This window comes from Cyprinodon tularosa, unplaced genomic scaffold, assembly GCF_016077235.1.
Source record: "Cyprinodon tularosa strain WSP-4 unplaced genomic scaffold, ASM1607723v1 ctg518, whole genome shotgun sequence".
NCBI classification, from domain to species: Eukaryota; Metazoa; Chordata; class Actinopteri; order Cyprinodontiformes; family Cyprinodontidae; genus Cyprinodon; species Cyprinodon tularosa.
The window spans coordinates 210,119-232,287 of NW_024039250.1; the positions used below are offsets into that span (position 1 = coordinate 210,119).

Consider the following 22,169-nt stretch of genomic DNA (forward strand, 5'->3'; position numbering starts at 1 on the left):
AACGTTCCAAATATCCGACATTTTGAAAAAAAAATACATCAAATAATCTGATTAAATGCCTATATAATACTAAATTAGAAAAAAAATCTAAATAAACAAATGAAGTAATCAGCAGTTGCACCATTCAGGGTATAAATAGTTTATTAGAGCAATCTATAATGTTCTTTTTTTTTATATTAATTGTATTACGCTTGCTATATTCAGGATCCTGCCGTCAGATTAGCTTAAGATGATGAAATCTACCTGCTGGGTTTTGCAGGTGAGAATGAATGAATGAATAAAGAATGAGCGATAGAGGAACAATGATCAAATATCCTGGTGGAAAGTGAAATCATCATTTTAGGAAAAACACAGAGCATGGAAATAAAAACAAATAAAACAATAATTTCACATCCATCTTAACCCTGTTTGAGCTTGTTTTGTTTCTTATGAGGTGATGCCTAAAAAATCTTTTCTTTTTTACTGCTTCACAAAAAAAGATTCAGCAGCAACCTGCCTTCTTTGGAAGCTAAGCAGATTTTTGTCCCATTTCTCTTTCCTATCAGCGGCCATAAACCTGCAGCATGTCTCAAAGGTTTAGTTTTAGCTCCAATGACCCCAGCTAGAATGTCTGCTCCCAGCTAACCCTCTGGCCTTTGTGCAAATATGTTTTTTTCCCCTGTTTTTATGGAGATCCGAAGGCAAATAACCTTTTGCATTCCTAAAAGCCATAAAGAAGAAGCTGTGTGCAGATGCAGGAACTTATTTAGCAGTTTGCAGGAGGCGTATGCAGATTTCACCTAGTAGGGCTGTGTTTGGTGGTCTGTAGAGACTTTGAGTTCAATTTGATGGTTTTTTGAATTTCGTTGGCAGCCACCAACAATATATTCCACAACTAAATCCCAGTTAAAGGGTCGCCTCTGCAGCCTGGATGTCCTGCATTCAGCTGAAACCTTCGGTGGAAGCCATTATTATGACTGGAATTATTGTTTTATCTGTAAAAAAATTAGAACCTAACATTTAAGTCTGGTTTTGGATGTTGCACTTGGAACTTGTCTCCAAAGCGTCTTTAAGGATGGCGGGCGGAAGTGCGGAAACTCCCACCACATCCCATAAAGCAACTGATAAGAGACTGTTGTTATCAGGTTGAAGGATTCATAGCTGGGCTGTTGTACATTTCTCTAATTATTAACCGACTCTGCTCAAAATATTCTTCTTGTTTACGGCATGAAACAATAGAGACGTTCCAAACTGAGGTCTAACTAGTCCGGATTCAGGCTCACGTTCCGGTAGCTTCAGGAAACGAGGACATAATCCAGACAGCATGACCTTGTGTCGCAGACGGACATCTTTGGAACTTTAATGTCTTTAAGAAAAGTTATAATTATCCCATACTAATGGTCTAAGACCAAGGGCAACCGCTGCCTGCAGCTACAACACAAAACCTGCGTCTGTCCAGTTTGGGGAAGGACTTGGCTCTCTCCTTTGCAAAGAAACAAACTGCCTGTTTTTTGTTTTCTACTTTTTTTCTCCACTCAGAAAATACAGACGTCTTTCTTCCCTCCAGGCGCTCAGGTTGCACCGATCACACAGCAGAATGAGTTCACCTGCGACTAATGATGGACATCTGAACTGGTCCTGCAGGACAAATACAGCAGAACTCACAAGTAGATGGAAACAAATGCAAAAGGCAGCGTGTAATAAGGCTGCAGGATGAAGGGATTTCTATATTCAGGGTTAATGAAACAAATACAGTTTGTTTCATTAACCCATGTCATCTCAAGGCACTTTATAAATAAGGAAAAGCTTCATTTGAAAAAACAAGTCCGTGATTTGGCAGCTTTTAGAGCCTTACTTCACTGAGATTTGCAGATATTTATGTTGAATTCTATTCAGTTTATTTCTATAGCTCCAATTCACATCATGTCATCTCAGGTCACTTTCCAGTTCAACCAGATCATCCAGTCAGATTGATTCAAAGTTTTCTATCTAAGGAAAACCAGCTGATTGCATCGACTCATTGACTCTTCAGCAATCCCTCACACTAAGCATGCTTGTAGCGACAGTGGAGAGGAAAAACTCCCTTTGAACAGGAAGAAACCTCCAGCAGAACCAGGCTCAGTGTGAGCGGCCATCTGCTGAGACCCACTGGGGTTCAAGGAGACAGAAGCAGACATAGAAAAAGAAGCATAGATACAAAAGGCAACTGTCAACCAGCTCCACAGGCGGCCCCGTCCAGGAAACACACAGCCAGGCAGACGAGCTCCGAGCCAGCTCCCATGTCAGAGGATGAAGAGAGCACATCCAGTTAGTCACAGTCAGAGAAACAGGACTACACTGGAAAACAGGCCAAGCTCCAACATCTAGAAACAAAGGTGTTGATGGCAGCAGCACAGCTGATATTTCTCTCCAGGATGGAGTCACAGCCAAACAGGAACAGACCAGATGAAGCTACTATGAGAAAAAGCAGAGAGAGCAGAACGTTAGAGATTGAACTAACAGATTCTGCAGAGTGGGAGAATAGAGATAGAATGAAGCAGAATGATGAAAAAGGGGTCCCTATGTCCTCCAGCAGTCTAAGCCTATAGCAGCAGAACTATAGAGATAGCTCAGGATAACCTGAGCCACTCTAACTAGAAGCTTTATCAAAACTTTTAAACAGGAACGTCCAGAGTTCTCTTAAAGCCTCAGCATAGTGTTTCAGTTGCTGCGCTTCCATAAAGCATCAACTTCCGCAGATTGCAATTTCCTAAATGGAAACACTGGATAAAAAAACTCTCACAAAAAAATGTGTTTTTTTGTGTAAAATTTGAATTTTTTTTTTTTTTTTTTTGATCATACGAGTCATGGATCTACAGCTCGTCCTTATTGTCTTGTAAAAAGACAAAAAAGAAGACTGGAAGTAGTTGGATGATGATTGCTCATCTTAAGTGGATTCATGAGGAGGTTGAATATGGTTTTTTGAATTGCTACTACTGTACCATCTCCTGGAGCATCAAAATTAGCCCACATGATGACTTCTCTACCTCTGAGCCTGATAATGGTGTTTAACCTTATATGCTGGTTTTGTTTGTTTTTTTTCCAAATCACAGTGGTATCCAATAGGCCACACATTTTACTCATCTGTCCCATTTTCTACATACATCCGCAATTTCAAAGCCTCCAAAAATCATGCAAATTTATTATTTTAGTGAGAGCTATTGTAAGTTCCCATCTAGAAATCTGTAAAAATTTTACATCCCAACATGTGAAATCTTCCTGAGTTTTTCCTCTCCACCGTCGCTACAAGCATGCTTAGTGTGAGGGATTGCTGAAGAGTCAATGAGTCGATGCAATCAGCTGGTTTTCCTTAGATAGAAAACTTTGAATCAATCTGACTGGATGATCTGGGGAACTGGAAAGTGACCTGAGATGACATGATGTGAATTGGAGCTATAGAAATAAACTGAATAGAATTGAACATATATACTGAAATCTGAGATGGAGTTTTAGTTTTTTTTTGCCTCTAGGGAGGATTTCTAACTAACTTAAATGAAAATCTTTTCTTTCTGCAGAATGATAAACTTGATTTCATATTTGCAAATTGCCTTCAGACCTTTCTGAAGCTGATGTGACACCAGCTGCTTCTCTCTGTAATCACATTTCTCTGCCTCAGCTTTAACACGCAGCTCTATGCTCCAAAGCAACTGACTGCAGATGCAAACGTTTTTTAGCATGAATGTGTGGCTTTATATTCATGGTGCAGGATTTAAAAAATAGTATAACCAATTTAAAAAAATGATAATTTTTCTTCTGGTAATTAGTAGATTTTCATTGATATTCCTTAAAAATATCAGCAGTAAATAGATCAAACAAACAAAATCAGCATCTTATTACACTTCACTTCACCAAAGATTTGCAGCAAAACTATATAATGTGAAGTAATTAATTTTCTAACAACAGAAGTTTGTGGTTTAAATTTCAATTAGCTATTGTGAAGAACAGGTTTCTGTTATCACTTTCAGTTTATGTGGACGTCTCGGTTAGATTAGCTGCACGCTGTTCTTGTATCACACATATCTGACATTTTTCCTACTTATTACTCCGACACTTGTTCTCCGTCATTGTTCTCTCTCACAGTTGTGTTTTTCCAAGCTGATCCCAGTCGCCTTACTCTCTCCTCGTTGGTCGTTTTTGTAAACATCGGATTTGTCTGGCAGGTTTTTTTTTACCCCAAAGTGTTTTGGTTTTTGCAGTAGCTTTTTCACTCCGTCAGCCTTTGTTTTGGTTAGCCTGAAAGTTTTCTTTTCTTTTTCCTGTTTGTCTCCTTCCTATTCTAGCCTGCCATCCAAGCCCATTGAGGGAACTCTCCATGCGTCTTGAATGCATGCAGGAGCTCTTGGAATCGGTGCATATTTCCAATTATGCGAGCTTGTCTGTGTCTGTGTCGTCTGACTCTTTGCTCAACTTTCCATGCACCGCCTGCTTGATGGACTCTGAATGACACACAGCGGTTAATAAGGGATGAAGATCAGACAATGGCTCCCAGTCAAACACAAGAAAATACCTGCCGTTTATTTAACTCGGCACCAAGCGTGTCCAGTCCTGCTGCTTGGAAATATGTGTCTGTGTTCGCCACCGATCCTCAAGCTTCAAGGCTGCAAGAAGAGATGAGACTCATGAAAGTATTCACGCCATTCAGACCATCTAGACTTGGATTTTAGTTTGATAAAACCCCACAGTGCAGATTCTGAACGTTGTGGAGACCAATGAATGAACACAGCAGAAAGCTCAGGGAGACAGTGGGAGGGGGGTTTAAAGAAGCGTTACATTTTAAACTAATATCTCCACCCTTTGAGAACCTTTTCTTTACTTTCATTAAATGCACATAAATCACAGCAGGATAGATTTACACAGTTAATGTAGCAACCCGAAGCCCCCCCCCCCCCCACACTCATTCCCATTCATTCACCCTCATTGAATGATTTAATTCATCCACTAATTACATTTCAGAGTAAAAACTTGAGAACTTCTCGTCTGTTTTTTTTAGGTTTTTTCATTTTCAACCATATAACTTTCTAAAGTAAAAAAATACTGAATAAATTTTTTAAAGAAATTAATACTTAGTGAAAATCTATTTTTGGCTTTAAAGATAAACAATGATTAAAATAACTAAGTCGTTACTGTCGATAAACTCTCCCATTAAAACAGAAGCCAAGCTTCATAGACAGACCGATCCTTAAACACATTGTTTCTTTTTTTTCTTTTCTTTTTTTTTCTGTTATTAATTTTTAAATAAAAAACAATAATAAATAAGAAAATGAATAAAAAAATAAATAAATAAAAGGATTTTTTTTTTCAACTTCCACCCAAAATATAGACACAAAACAAACCAAAACAAATACAGGTTGGATTCAGATTCCTGACAGCAGAAACAGAAATCATCTGACATTTTTTTCACTGAGTAATAAATAAATAATATATGATTTTAATTTGAAAACATTGATTTTGCACATCAGCAGTAGTTTTATAGATTAATTAGAATATTCTGTCCCACGGCAGCAGGCAGTCAAAGCATTCCTCCCATGCAGTGTTGTGCCTGAACGCGTTCATTGAACGAAAGTTCATGAACTCGTTCATATTCTGGGCGAACGTGAACTGAACGTACTGCATTATTGCCTGATGAACGTTATTGTGAACTCGTTCATTCTGGTGTCTGTGAACGGCACGCTCTCTCAGTTCAGCTCCGTTCAATCGGTTGCCAGATTTCTATAAAGCCCTCCAGGCGAAACCCCGGCTAAATCACACCGTAAACAGGCCTTAATATGTAGCGGGAAAAACACCCAATCTGGCAACACCAGCTACCAGCGTCGTAGCCTACAGCCGCTTGCGTCATCTAAACAAAATGCAGCGTGGAAGCCACAGCAGCATGGAGGCGACTTAAAACAGGTTTATGACCAGGTGGTCGGTGAGGATGATGGCAACAACTTTGCCCGCCGGCTTTCAGTAAAAAAAATCCGCACTTCAGTAACCTTAAATTCCTCCCTCAGCCTGGTCCCTCAGTTTGTGTTGGTAAAATGTTCTTGAGCGGAGGTCTTCAACAGGGGATCCGCGACCCCTAGGGGGTCTACGGAGGTACTGCATGAGGGTCTGCATGGTTAGTTGATATTTTTATATTCCCCCCCTGCATTTTTTCCCCCCACTAATTGAAATGTCTTTAAATACTCATTAACATGAAATCAACACACTGTAGTAAACAGATAAATGGAGACAAAAGATGTCTTTCAGTCATCAATGCACACATTCAGCGACACACAGGAGCTCTTTCAAGCTGGGCACCGTTTCCTTCACAACACCTGTCCCATCAACCAGGAATCAGAATCAGAAAAACTTTAATAATCCCAGGGAGAAATTAATTTCTTTACATTACTCCATCTGTAATAGAGTGACTATAGGACACAATTTCATACAATATATATAGTTAGGGGGTCCCCGCTCCATCTCGCCATCAGTTTGGGGGTCCTTGGTCTGGAAAACATAGAAGACCCCTGTTCTTGAGGGTTTTACTATCCATGTAACTTGTTTGTTAAACCTGCCTGGTATAATTTTCCAGGATTCCAGTATTCCTTTTTAGTATGTATTGAAATGGAATTTCAAATGGAAAAAATTATTAAAATAAAAAAAAAAACATTTCCACCTTAAAGACTACTTTCCTATTTTTCTTTTAATAATTCCTCATAAAAAAGACCATTCAAGCAGCACATTTTTCCTGATGTTTCTGAGAATATACTGTAGGGGTGAAAGCTGCAGCTGCTACTAGTGTGAAGTGAATGGACAGCAACAAAGCGTTAAAGCAACAATGGGGAAATGCTGTCCCCTCAATGCTAATGTAAACCCTGGTTGGATAAGGATTCAAAACTGGATATGAAGATGAAATCTGACGCACAGTTTCAGAGTTACAACTGATAAAATAATTGCTGTCTGTGGTTCTACAGTAGGCTATGGTGTAATTGAGCAATATATGAAAAAAAAAGAACTATGAACTAGTTCATTTTTTGGAATTGTGAACTATGAACTGAACTAGTTCATTTTAAAATGTGTGAACTGAACTTTGAACTAGTTCATGTAGAAAGAGAACTTTCCCAACATGTTCCATATGCGTTATATGGGGCAACCTTCAGTTATTTTTATTTTTTTTATCAAACTATTTTATTAAGCACCTATGAGAACCTCTCAAGCTCTGATCAATCCATGATCTGATGGCTCGTCTCCAATGGCAACAGCCAATCAGAGAGCTACAGACATCAGGAGGATCATCTTTTAACGAGACATCAATCATTTGTTTATCAGTCTAGCCTTGGATTTAATTTAATCAAGCAAACAAAAAGCCTGGTTTGCATTTTGATAAAAGTTTTGTAAAAGACACAATAGACATATGGGGGAAAAAAAGGTACAAATTTGCATCCAGATGCAGCCTGAGAAATACAGGCCAGGTATGCTGGAGGCTACAGATTAAAATATATTCATTACATCTGGGGACAGATTGAAATATAGCTTCCTACAATGCAAAAAGCATCTAGAAAAATTTAATTAAGTGTAATAATATTTAAATTGAGTAGGTAAATAAGATGATTTGGCAATAGAATAAGTATTTTTACCACTAATATTAGATAATTCGATAACATCCACATGAAATAAGACAAAGCTTTTGTTTTGAATTGTTTTAAATGTTAATCGTCTTGTTCCATCGGCAAAGTGTCTCACTTACCTTCTCAATTCAAGAACAAAATGCACTTAATTTAAGCAAAAATGACTTATTTAAATTTCAATTTTTTGCAGTTTTACAGTAAACGAACAGTCTGGCAAAGGCTGGTCTGTTTTATCTTTTTCTGAATCATTTTGTGGATACATTACATAATACTGTAGTTTATATCAGTAATATGAAAATGTTGAAAAGGTTCTTCACATGAATGGTTTTCACAGAGCGGTTACCAGAATCCTCCTCAGCTTTTATGAGTTATTGCATAAAGTGATAATCTTTCTGGCACTTCTTCTGTTATGATTGCATCTTCATCGTTTTTATCTTAAAAGAAACTGAAACTTTAAACAAGTCGCCTCCTGCTTTTTTTTTTTTTTTATAGAGGATGCACAACAAACGAGGACAAGGAAATGCGTGCAGAAATGTTCAACTGATGCATTTCTTACAAGTTAGCAGCTGTTTGATCTCTATCCTGGAACAGGCAGCAGTTTAAAACCAAAGGTCGGATCATTTCCGGCTCTCAGAGGGAACTCTGGAGGAAACAGGAGTTTCTTAGTGAGATTTTGAAGAATCGGTTGCTCAAACTTCTGGTACTTTCTTGTACTTCCCTCCGTCCATTTTCTGTCACGCTTCTGGGTGGCGAGGGTTGCTGGTGCCTATATCTAGCCTTCTACAAGTGAGAGGAGGGGTCCACCCTGGACAGAGAGGAGGGATCCACCCTGGACAGAGAGGAGGGGTCCACCCTGGACAGAGAGGAGGGGTCCACCCTGGACAGAGAGGAGGGGTCCACCCTGGACAGAGAGGAGGGGTCCACCCTGGACAGAGAGGAGGGGTCCACCCTGGACAGAGAGGAGGGGTCCCACCCTGGACAGAGAGGAGGGGTCCTACCCTGGACAGAGAGGAGGGGTCCACCCTGGACAGAGGAGGATCCACCCTGGACGAGGATCCACCTGGACAGAGAGGAGGGATCCGACCCTGGACAGAGAGGAGGGATCCACCCTGGACAGCGAGGAGGGGTCCACCTGGACAGAGAGGAGGATCACCCTGGACAGAGAGGAGGGGTCCACCCTGGACAGAGAGGAGGGATCCACCTTGGACAGAGAGGAGGGATCCACCCTGGACAGAGAGGAGGGATCCACCCTGGACAGAGAGGAGGGGTCCATCCTGGACAGAGAGGAGGGATCCACCCTGGACAGAGAGGAGGGGTCCACCCTGGACAGAGAGGAGGGGTTCCACCCTGGACAGAGAGGAGGGGTCCACCCTGGACAGAGAGGAGGGGTCCACCCTGGACAGAGAGGAGGGATCCACCCTGGACAGAGAGGAGGGGTTCCACCCTGGACAGAGAGGAGGGGTCCACCCTGGACAGAGAGGAGGGGTCCACCCTGGACAGAGAGGAGGGATCCACCCTGGACAGAGAGGAGGGATCCACCCTGGACAGAGAGGAGGGGTCCACCCTGGACAGAGAGGAGGGGATCCACCCTGGACAGAGAGGAGGGGTCCACCCTGGACAGAGAGGAGGGATCCACCCTGGACAGAGAGGAGGGGTCCACCCTGGACAGAGAGGAGGGATCCACCCTGGACAGAGAGGAGGGGTTCCACCCTGGACAGAGAGGAGGGGTCCACCCTGGACAGAGAGGAGGGATCCACCCTGGACAGAGAGGAGGGGTCCACCCTGGACAGAGAGGAGGGGTCCACCCTGGACAGAGAGGAGGGGTCCACCCTGGACAGAGAGGAGGGGTTCCACCCTGGACAGAGAGGAGGGGTCCACCCTGGACAGAGAGGAGGGATCCACCCTGGACAGAGAGGAGGGGTTCCACCCTGGACAGAGAGGAGGGGTTCCACCCTGGACAGAGAGGAGGGGTCCACCCTGGACAGAGAGGAGGGATCCACCCTGGACAGAGAGGAGGGGTCCACCCTGGACAGAGAGGAGGGGTCCACCCTGGACAGAGAGGAGGGATCCACCCTGGACAGAGAGGAGGGGTCCACCCTGGACAGAGAGGAGGGGTCCACCCTGGACAGAGAGGAGGGGTCCACCCTGGACAGGTCTCCAGTCCATCTCAGGGCAACACAGAGACAAACAACCATTCATTCACACCTAAGGAGGATTTAGAGAAGCCAATGAACCTAACAGTCCTGTTTTTGGACTGTGGGAGGAAGCTGGAGTACCCGGAGAGAATCCCCACATGCCATGTCTTTGTCCAAACACGTCTTCTCCTTTTCTTTTTAGGGCTTTCAGCACAAAATTGCCCAAATATCCAAGGCAGCGCGTTTCACTCTAGTGAGCTTCATGTTCCTCTGCTACTGGTTTGGCTTCCAGATAGACGAGTCCCAGTAGCGCCATCTCACTTCGGAGCTGAGTCCCACCTGGTTTTTAGCGTACAGTGTGAGCAGGTAGAACGCATCAGAGCGTCGGGTCGCACAGTGTGAGAACTTTTAAACCCTGCGGTTCCATCGTACAGTTTGAGCTGTAGCTCCGAGCAACGATTGAGAAATATTGCTCTGTTTATTCCCGACTTTATTGCTTTACTTGTTAGAAGGAGAATCAATCCTTAAATCTTAACTTCTGTTGTTTTCATTTTAGATTCAGCTAGAGCTGGACAAATACCTTCCCCTGGTCAACAGCCCCCTCCTCCCCGCCCCCACCGACGCAGACAAGAAGTACAGACGAGAGAGCGCCTCGGTGGTGGACGAGTACTTCTCAGAGGACAAACCCGCCGCCCCTTACAGCCTCAACATCAACCTCATCCTTCCTAACACCACCCACCTCCGCACAGGCCTCTACAGGCCCAGTAACCCCAAAACGCTGACGCCACAACAGATCAAGACGGAGCCAGGAGTGGAGGTGCCCTGCTCCATTCCAGCCTCCACTCAGGCGCTGCCAGACTTCACCTCCGTCTTCAGCGTGTCTCCTGTAGTCAACAGTGTTTTCATCAAACCAGACATGAGCTCTGGAGGAGGGGTGAGCGTCTCTACAGCAGCTCAGCAGCAGCAGCAGCCTCATTTAGACACAGAGCTGCAGATTGGACCCCCGCCCCCCCAGCAGCAGGTCTACCACATGCCCATCAGCAGCTCAGACCTCACCCTGTCACACAGCAGCACGGGGGCGCAGGGCTCCGCCTGTGGCAGAACCATGCTGAACCTGGGTGCCGCCACTCTGCCCACCAGCAACGGCAGCTACATGATGCACGCCGAGCACCAGCTGCAGCAGCAGCATCACGGCTACTATCAGGTGTCTCCAAACAGCTCTTCCCAGCCTACGGCACCCCACAGCTTGCCCCCCTCACCTCCAAACTCCCAGCCAGGAAGCCCGGATGGCCAACCGGAACTGCTCAGCCTTGGGACGCAGCCGCCGCCGCCGTACCAGCAGCGTCTGGGAGGGATGAAGGTGTCAGGACTGTCTCCGCACGCGCTTCTAATGACGCACGGCCAGGGCGTTCTGACGGGCCCCAAATACAACAGGCGGAACAATCCCGAGCTGGAGAAGAGGAGGATCCACTTCTGTGACTATCCAGGTAGGTTATCTGTGTGCATGACTGCAATTTATTTAACACTGAAGAAGTTTATCATCTAAAATGAATTTAAATCAGTAACTTTAAAAGGTAAATTATAGGGATGCACGATATAATCGGCCCCCTATCGGTATCGGCCTTAAAACTAAATATCGGACATCGGCCACCCCACCGATATTTAACCCGATATTTGATCAGCTTCTGAGTTTCTAAAGTCTAAAAAAATAAAATAAAATACTACTTCTTCTTCTTCCTCAAAAACTTCTTTTTTACAGACTTAAAAACTTCTAAAGACGAGGGAAAAAATATTGATCCATTAAAATATCCCAATATCTTCATATGCTGATATATTGCCATTTAAAAACACCATATCAATCTCTTTTACTAATGAAATATTGCTGTATGTCATCGTTATGCTACGAAATCCCCCCAAAATTCACCAAATGTTGCCATATTTTTATATGTTGATATATTGACGCGGTATCGATCTATTTTACTAACAAAATCTCACAAGAATTTGCAAAATATCACGAGAGTTTGTAACAGAACGATGAAATTTCACCAGATTCTGAAAGTAAAATAGATCGATACCGCGTTTTTAAAAATCTATTTGATATCAGCATATGAAAATATATTTGAGTATATTATTTTTCAAAGTGTCAGAAATGGATAACAAAACTGCTATTTTCAATGACTACTTATTTTTGTCCAGCTTTAACATCGGTATCGATATCGGTTATCGGCTACATGAGTTTTAAAATATCGGCATATCGGATATCGGCCAAAATCCCAATATCGTGCATCCCTAGTAAAATTATAAAGACTCAGAATATAATTTTATTCATTTCTGTTCTGAAACCTGGATTAAAAAGACAATTTTATTGCAGAAGTGGTTCTGCAATAAAATCATTGTATATATGTTTTATATATATTTAAATCTGTATATATTGTATAAATATGTAAATCTGGCTTATAGTCTACTTACTAGCGGTTAACGGTTGATGACTCCCTCCTTAGTGGCCAAAGACGCTGCAGGTGGATAAAGGGTTAAATGTGGGGCTGGATGATATGGTTAAAACTTTTACCGCGTTTAGTTTATAATTTCAGGTCGATAACATAAAATGATTTACTGATATAAATAAAATAAAACCTGCCATGGATGCTAACAGCAGAACGCTGTACAAGCTTTTTTTTTGTCCACGTTTATAAAACTCCTCCAATAAAACATTTTAGACACATAAAAACTACATAAAAGGGAGAAAAGATGTAATGATAGACAGTTATATGAAAATATTAAACAGTTAATATTATTGATATGTAATTAAATCATATTGCAGTCTGTATTGCTGTTGAATTAATGCTCTAGTTTAGTGGAAGGAAGAAATGTGAATAAAGATCAGCGATAGCCGTGACCTGGAGAGGATGGTGAGTTGGCAGCACGGCCCCCCCGCCCCTCATCAGTAGCTTTAGGCCCGACACACACACACACACACACATCCAGGGTATTAACTACAGCTGTCACTTTCTGTTTCAAATTAGAATTCATTGATATTAGCGCTGAAATAATTTATCAGATTAATCGTGATTAATCGATTATTGAAATAGTCGTCAACTAATTTAGTAATGATCGTTAACTGGAGAATAGAGACTCTAAAACATGCATTTAGCTGAAAGATTAACCCACTAAAAGCAGTAATTATACCAAAATTGTAAAAAAAAAAAAAAAAGAAAATAAACATTTTGCATTTAATATACACTGGAAAAATGATCTACAAATCAGTAAACATTTCTTAAATAAAGTGTATTTACCCTTAATTTAAGCTTGTAAATGAGATAGTTTGCCAATGGAATGAGAGTTTTTACTCTTAAAAGAAGATAATTAGATAATATGTACTGGGAATGAGACAATGCAATTCTTATTTTAGGTGTAAATTGTCTCGTTTCATTGGCAAAATGTCTCTTTTACCTCCTCAATCCAAGAAAAAATGCACTTATTTTAAGAAAAAATGGCTTATCTAGAATTAGATTTTTTCCAGTGTAAAAATCCTTTTCATCTGTTCATATGTTCTATCCAGAACTCTTCAAGTGGATTTAGCAAAAAACTCCTTTTAATCAACCCTTTGCTATCTGATTATTAATCAATTAATTTAAAAAATAATCAACAGATGAATAGATTTGCAAAATAATCATTAGTTGCAGCCCTAGTTGATGACCCAGACACAGTTACACATGAGATCAGCAATAACTGCTTTAATATAAAGCCGATTCAGGAAATATTTTACTTCTCCTGGTTATTCCTGACTTTAGAAGCGTCAGAAGGAGAAAAACACTGAACTGTTTCTCAGAGAACAAAAATCTTATCAGATAAAAGCTAAAAGTGTGGAGGGAAGAGGAACAGAATCAATGCTTGTATTTGAGTATCGAGTATTTGGCTTTATTTGAACAAATTTTCATTAAAGTCTTAGATTTGGACAACTTTTATTGTCATTTTGCCTTTCAGTGTATAAAAATAGACATTTTGTTTTGTGCAGCTTTCAGGTCGTAGATAAGCTGCAGCTTAGCAGTGAAATTAGCATTTCCCTTTCATAAAGTGCAGCAGTGATCAAATGCAAACAGCGTAGGAGAAAAACGTGGTGCAAAGAAAAACGCATTGACATGAAAGTTCATAGCATTTCAATACTAATATTAATTGTGCAAAAATTCAGTAGAAAAACAGTTTTTGAGCAGAACATCAGGACAGGAGGACATGATTCTTCCAAGAAGCTTTTAGGTGCTTCACACTTGTCTCTGCTGAGAAGCTTTTTATGCTAATTGATGCTAACTTAATTTTTGAGCTGAATGTGGCTCCTTTACACCAGAGGTAAGGAGTAATCCAGGCTGGTGATGCTTCCTGCAGGAGGGGCTAATGATGTAGAGGAGATGAAGGCCCCTAAAAGCAACACGAGTTTCATCAACACCTGCGGAGCATCACTGGTTGATCGCCTCCATGCCAAGCAGCACCGATGCCGTAATTCATGGAAAAAGAGGCCCGACCGAGAATTAAATGCAAATGATTATGAAAATATAGGCATAAGTCGGGTCAGAATGTCCCAATGTGAGACTTCAGGCTGGACCAGCATATTCTTCATGGACCCTGCAGCCGCGCTGAGCCGCCGCTACGGATCAGCCTTTCAGCTCGGCTGCGTTCCTTCTAGGCGGACGTCTCAAACCCAGGCTGCTGTCACTCAGCATCCTGCATGCAGCAAGATTTAACAGTTTGATAACCAAATAGTTGACAACAGCAAGTTTCTGCACAACCACTCCAGCAAGTTCTTCTTTTTAATTTACAGACAAAGTTGCTGTTGTATAAACAAACTGAAATCCAAAAGCAAAACCACACAGACTCGCTAAGAGCGATTTAGGAAGGATTTTCCCACCAGCAGCAGGCTATTAATAACACAGCAAACACAGAAACCAGGCAAACTATCAGATAAAGGCTGATTTTAAACCCAATCAGCAAAGTTTATATGCAGAAAGTAAACCTGGGTCTTAAATGCTAAATACCTGCATAAGGTAACTAGCAGAAATCATAAGTTTTCTGCATAATTTGCTGCTTTTAGGGATTTTTTTTTAGTGCTAATGGAATAAAAGGTTGACCAACTACAATATAAGCAGTTTGTTTAAGCTCTTGAACGGGACATTTTTCTGCAACAATTTTCTTTTCTCAAGGTAAAATGCCTTCCAGCCTCTAGCCATGATGGTTAAAATAAATAAATATGCTTGTTAAAATTCCTCAAACGTGTTGGAAATGGGATCTATTCTATTTCATTTAAAGGGAAGTCATAGTTTGTTCACACACCGACTGTTAGAGGACAATCAGTCTGTTTCTGCTCCACATCTTGCTTATAGTCTTCTCCAAACTTTCTCCACAGGTTGCACTAAAGTTTACACAAAGAGTTCCCATCTAAAGGCGCACCAAAGGACGCACACAGGTGAGGAAACTCCTCCCAACACTACGAGCAGTCAGACTGACACGGCAGGAAGTTGGTGTATTTATTTGCAATCAGTTCCTCATGCAGCTCGAACCGTTTTTAGAGGAACGGTTGATCTGCTTTTTAAAATCAGATCCATTCTATTCATCTTTCCTTTTTTCCAACCTAACCTCTGTCCTCTCACTATCTTCTTTCCTTCTTCCCTGCTTTCAGTACTTCCTTTCAGAATCTTGCCCCTCTCTTTAAATCTTCCCATCCTGCTTTTTTTTTCTATCCATTCATCCTTCCTCTGTTCTTCCTTCCTTCGTATGATTTTTTTTTATCTATATGTACCTAATGTTTGCAGACAGGGAGCTCTCCTTCACTCCATGATTTTGAGGTCTTAGCAATAATAAAAAGACAGCAGGGAAAGGTGTTTAAGACCTTTCTTTTACCAAGGTAAAAGAGACTTTGCTGCTAAGAAATGCACCATCAAGACATGACATTTAGTTTAGATTAGATTAGATTAGATGCGCTTTATTGATCTCACAGCGGAGAGATTCACTGCTCACATATTGGCATAGTAATTAAAGAAGGTGCAAACAAGGAGGAAAAAGGTGCGTAAAAATAAACAAGCAAGCACTGTCTATACAGTACAGAATTAAGGTGCAAGTGTACATGTATCACACAATGAAAAACAAAATAAAAATAAGAAATAAAAAATGCAAGAGAGTAGCACAGAGATTTGAGGTGTCATATGAACAAATTTTGTTTGGAGACTTGTTTCCAGGTTCAGTTTGCATATGTTTGTTTAGTTTTATCAGTCACAGCACATCACTCCAAGCTGCAGAACAACCCAGAGATGCACTCAGTGACAATGTTTTAAGACTGAACACTTTAGGTTATGTTTCTTGCAGAAACTTTGCACAAATTCAATTCAGTTTATTTATATAACAATAATTTACAACACATGTCAGGTCAAGACACTTTACAATTCAACCAGATCATTCAGTCAAACTGATTCAAAGTTTTAAACAGGAACAGACCAGATGAAGCTACAATGAGGAAAAGCAGAGAGAGCAGAACGTTAGAGATTGAACTAACAGATTCTGCAGAGTGGGAGAATAGAGATAGAATGATGAAAAAGGGGTCCCTATGTCCTCCAGCAGTCTAAGCCTATAGCAGCAGAACTATAGAGATAGCTCAGGATAACCTGAGCCACTCTAACTAGAAGCTTTATCAAAAAGGAAAGTTTTAAGCCTAGCCTTAAAAGTAGACAGGGTGTCTGCCTCAAGGACTAAAACTGGTAGTTGGTTCCACAGGAGAGGAGCCTGAGAACTAAAAGATCTGCCTCCCATTCTACTTTTAGAAATTCTAGGAACCACTAGTAAACCTGCAGATTGAGAGCCAAGTGCTCTGTTAGGAACATAAGGAACAATCAGATCTCTGATATCAGATGGTTGCTTTTATTGTGGTCTTTTTCGCTCCATATGGTACATTCCTTCTGTCCCATCGGTCGCATGGAGCCAGGAAAGGCTCACTCCATCGCATCATAAGACTAGGCTTTAAGCTTATTTATTCATATGCTGCACTTTGGTTACTTAACCAGTTTTGATACGCCCTGAAACAATAATAGATGAGGTGAGGAAAACAGTGCAATTAAGAAGAAAATGACATTCAGCAATTTCTGTATTCTGTCTTAAGATCTTTGGCACATGCTCATACTTGTCTGCTAAACTTCCCAAGAGAGGAAGAACAAAGGAGGGAGGAGAGCAGAATGAAGAAAAGAGGATAAAAAGAGGGAAGACACACGATTAAACGAAGAGCAAACCAGTTTCTCCAGCTTTTCAGTTCCTTTTCAGCTGAAGCAGATCGGTAAAAGGGGCTTTGCAGAATGGGGGCAGGCTGGTTTCCACGTTTGTAACGTGAAACCCGGCGATTCCCAGCGGCTTTGGCTGAACCGGTGTTTTAGAGATTTACTCATGCGATTAAAAAGCTGTGCAGCGCCTTCAGCATCCAGGTTTTAAACCCTGGAGCGAATGGACGAGCAAACAGGAACGCTCCATAAACAGATAAAAGGAGAGAATATTGGGGAGTTCTTAGAACAGCAGCATACAGCAATACAATGCAGGCAGATGGGAAGATATATCATGAGAATAGTAAACAAAGACCAATACAAATGCCTCAGAAAGGAAAGAATAAACCACTGTATAGATAATAACAGGTCTCTGGAGGATCTTGTAAAAAATAGCATTTGAAGCAGCTGCATGATAAGCCCATAATTTACCATTTTTAAGCCCAAAAATGTTGAAACCTACTGAAGAGGCACCGTTTAATCAGCAGCCTCCACAGTTACGCATATTTCTGTATATTTGTCATCTCTCATTAGACCTGTTTCAGAGGTACAGCTACACTGAAAAAAAATCTAAATCTAGATAAGTCATTTCTTTCTTAAAATAAGTGCATTTCTTCTTGGATTGAGGAGGTAAAAGAGACATTTTGCCAACGGAACAAGACAATTTCCACTTAAAATAAGAAAAAACAAATGCATTGTCTTATTTCAAGTGCATATTATCTAATTTTCTCATTTTAAGAGTAAAATACTCATTCTATTGGCAAACTATGTTATTTTCCTGCTCAAATTAAGGTTAAATACGCTTAATTTAAGAAATTTGTACTTATTTTTAGATTGTTTTTCCAGTGTATCAGTCCCCACCTTCAAGTCTGTAGCTCGTTCAGGCATTAAAAGGAAAATATGACATTAAATGACAGTTTGTTATAAAAATATCTAAATCATAGCAGCATATATCTGTCTCCTACCCTCAGATAGCAGCACTTTTCCAAATGTTTCTGATTGTAGCTCAGTTTCTCTAATTTTTTGTTTTTTCTGCTGAATTTCCCATTTTGGTTTCTTATTGCTTCCATTGTTCTGCTCCACCCACTGAGGTTTTTTTCTTTCTTTTACCTCCTGTTTATCTCTAAACATCTTCTGCTCTGTGAGTTTTCCATCCGTTTATGTTCTGTGGACAAAGATCGATTATCTTGCTGATAAGATCAGCTTTAGTCTGCATCGGTTAGCTGGAATGTTAAGGATATTACACCACATTTTCAATGTCGCTTTTTCTGTTTTTCCTACTAGTAAGAACCAGAAATGTGGGACCTTAACATCTGACCAATAATCAAATCCGATCATTTCTCTCCTACATTGTCTACCAAACTACTCGATTTGTGTTTGTTTCTTTGTAAATGGAAAACGATTTTTCCCTCCAGAGTTAGTTTTCTTAAGTTGTTTAGTTTTTCTTTTTCTGTTGAAATACTTGCTGCTTTCATGCTTAAGGGAGATTTAACAAAAAATACAGATTGCATCATCTGCGGGTTACCAGTCTGACGAGGACCTGAGGATTATTATCTTTGCTTCTAGACATTTATGTGTTGATTTTGTTTTGTTAAAGTAGGTAAATGCTTGTTGGTATCTACAGTTAGCAGCACGAGGTTTCTTTTGTCCCAGGAACGCAAGATTTTTAGACATTTCAAACTTTTTGATCAAAGCTTTTATTAGAAGCTTAAAACTATCCTTGCAGTTTGTTCAGAAACCTTAATAAATTATCTGTAATAAAATGCAGGAACATTGACACTTGCTAATATGTGCATGGAATCACCCTGCAGCAGGTCAGCAGCTCTTTACCAATTCCTAGATTTAGAACATTGATACAAAACAAATAAAGCAAGCATCAGCCAACCAATCACAGGCAGGGAGCAGAAAGGAAAACTCATGAATACATAACAGTTTTATTTTATCAATATGGCTGCTGGGTCAATCTTGAATCAATGCATTCAATGGATCAGTGGCAGCAGCCAGTGTGATTTCAGAGATCTGATCAGGATTCAAACGCCTCGCTTTGAAGATTTGTGTGCACCAGTCACACAAACAAACATACTGTTTGTGCACTACTATTTTATGCCTCCTGCTCATCAGTAAACGTGCAAATCAATAACTTAGTTATCTCAAAAAGACAATAAGACCTACTTATAGTAGAGGCCTCAGTTGAATCTTGGGTAATCCTGCTGAACTGATATGAAAAATGTTTTATTTCTTTACTCATTAAGTAATAGAGATCTAATATAGTCCAGGTTTAAATCCCTGTTTATAAGCAGGGCTTAGCAATGTGTCTTGGTGTTTTTAGAAAAACACCTGAATTATACAGTGGCAGCCATTCAAAATGGCCCTTCCCAGTCAAAGGCCATCCGAATAGCAGCCCACTTCCCTCCAACTTCCAACCTGCATAAAATTGAAGTCCAAATAAGTCATTTTTTCATAAAATAAGTGCATGTTTTCTTGCTGATGAAGGTTCTCAGTCATCCAGGTCATAGTCATTCCGTAAAAATTCAAAAGAATATCCACTGGACTTGGTTTCCAAGATTTGAAGATGTTTCTCCACCTCTCCAGGAAGCTTTCTCAATTCAAATGTCTGGATCCGCAGTGAGTTTGAGTCTTTATATAGACAAGGCCTTGTATCGCTTGGAAACATGCAAATCAAATCAAAAACATGCATGTTTTCTTGAATTCAGGAGGAAAGTGAGACATTTTGCCAATGGAATGAGACAATTTACATTTAAAATAAGAAAAAATAACAATTGCACTGTCTTATTTAAGTGCATATTATCTAATTATCTTATTCTAATAGTTAAAATGCTCATTCTCATTTATCTACTCAAATTAAGGGTAAATGCACTTAATTTAATACATTTTTACTTATTTTCTCTTGCCTATTTTTACTCCATCCTTTTACTGAATTCTCTTTAGATCTTAATGTCCACAAATCATGACAAAAGGAATATTTTAGAACAGAGATTAATGTTTAAAAAGTAATTAAAGGAGATCAGCAAAGGACCCATCTAGGAAAGTGGGGGAATTTTGAATAGCTGCTACTCTGTTAATAATTATATTTGTAATTTACTCATTCCTACAAGTTCAGATGTTGATAACGTCCACCATCAACCATCTGGGTTAACAGTAGAAATCTCTTTTGTCCTAAAGTCAGTCATTGTTCACGCCCTCTATCAGAGAAATCTGACCCTCCCAGAAAGGTAGAAGCAGAGAGGAGGGTTAAAGCGGCAACCTTGACCATGGCCACAGCAGCCACTTCTGCTGTTCGCTTTGACTTGAAGTTGTTCTTGTGTGCTGGTGCCTAAAAGAATGCAATCAGCCTGATTAGGTAAACCTCCATCCCTCTTTACAAACACTAACTGAGCTGATAAAGCTGGAGTTTATGGGCGTCCTGGAGTGCCTGAAAGTGTTTGCTCTTTGACTCTGTAAAAACCCTGCAAAGACGTTGTAAAAATAAATGATTACACTTGATTCGGATTACAGCAGAATGTGTGGTAATGAATGGTGGGAAATGGAATAGCGTAGAATTAGCCTGAAAAAACAGAAATCCTATAATCCTAAAAACTGATAAAATGTGCATTAAGAAATGCAAGAAATGAAAAAACTTTCCTTAAGGAACTGATAAACTAAAAGCTGGTAAAATGCTGTATTTTACTCTTCTTTCCTGCCGTCCTCCAGTATCAGCAATCTCCCATACATTTCTCGTAGTTTTATAAAAATCAGCGGCGCCTCCTGGCCTGATCCCTCCCTAATGATTCTCATCAAGCCCAAGATCCTTTTTTTCCACTTCAGAAATAATCAGAGAGGTTTTTGTTTGGAAGCGGCACTCATCCAATGTCAGCGCTGATACTATGACAGTTAAAATATTAAGTAAAGAAATTAATGATTGTTCTGCGGTGGCCGGCAGTGGGCAGGTAGAGCCACGTGGAACAGGTCAACAAAAAGGATTTAACCCTTTATAGGGCATTCAGTGAAAGACTTCAAACACCTACATTTCAAGCAAAGAGTGCAAAAAACTGAAATTTAAGTAAGTCAGTTTTTGTTTTAAAAAGTACATTAATAAGTGCTTTTTTTCTTGAACTGAGCAGGTAAGTGATATACTTTGCAAATGAAATAAGAACATTTAGATTTAAAATAAGGGGGGAAAATGCAGTCTCCTATTTCAAATGCATAATATCAAATAATCAGATTTAAAGGATAAAAATGCTCCTTCAACTGGGAGATTTTCTTATTTACCTACTCAAATTAAGGGTAAATACACTTACTTTAAGACATTTTCACAAATTTATAGATAATTTTTGTAGTGTGTTATTGGAATCCAGGACAAGAACTAATTACCTTTGTAAGATTAAAAAAAATATGTATATTTTGATGGCATAAATTAGTGCCAATGTAATAACAAGAAACGCCAACTTGCCCGTATATATTAAGAAAAATAACAAAAGTGCTTCTAAAAGAAATTCATGAAAAACACTCTGAGAATAAAAGAAATGGCACTCCATTTGTAAGGGGTATGTATGCAAGTGATCAAAAATGGTAACTTGGCCTATAAAGGATTTAAATCTTGTTTGTTTTTTGTTTTTTTGTTTGTTTTTTCAAAATAACAGAAGCCGAGAGCGGTCGCACTCGACATAACTGTCTCGTTATCACGGTTAAACAATTCATAATTTTCTCAAGATAACGAGATAATTCTCATTATCAAGAGAAAACAGTTATTGAATTCTTCAGATAATGAAAAAATTAACACATTTTCTGGAAAAAGCATCAGAGGGAAACTTCCGCTCTCAGCTTCTATACAAAATGATGTGAATATCAGGCAGCTCATTGATGACGACATGATGTCAAGTTTGATATACTTTAAGCTAAACTCTGCGCCTGTTCTGATCGCTGGGAAACAGTTGCTGTGTTCAAACCGTTGACCGTCTGAACTCTGTGCCTCTTCCTCCACTCAGCAGCTCATTTCTCTCTCTTCATCCTCTTCAATCTCAGCTTTCTGCATGCTCTAATTAATGAACTGCAGCATAATTAGTCTAATTTTGAGGATTTTATTTCTTTCACCTCCAGTTGGCTTAATACTTTATCTAATTTCTATCAAAGAAATCCCT

The 22,169-nt window shown here is 40.1% G+C and overlaps 1 protein-coding gene across 1 annotated transcript in view; it reads left to right on the plus strand.

Annotated features, from left to right (window-relative positions):
- Nucleotides 1-22,169, plus strand: part of klf5l (Kruppel-like factor 5 like) — a 41,129-nt gene that overhangs the window by 13,385 nt on the left and 5,575 nt on the right. Inside the window, exons 2-3 of the mRNA XM_038303706.1 lie at nucleotides 10,299-11,229; nucleotides 15,138-15,197. Coding sequence (XP_038159634.1) covers nucleotides 10,299-11,229; nucleotides 15,138-15,197 — 991 coding nt within the window. The remainder of the gene's footprint in view (nucleotides 1-10,298; nucleotides 11,230-15,137; nucleotides 15,198-22,169) is intronic.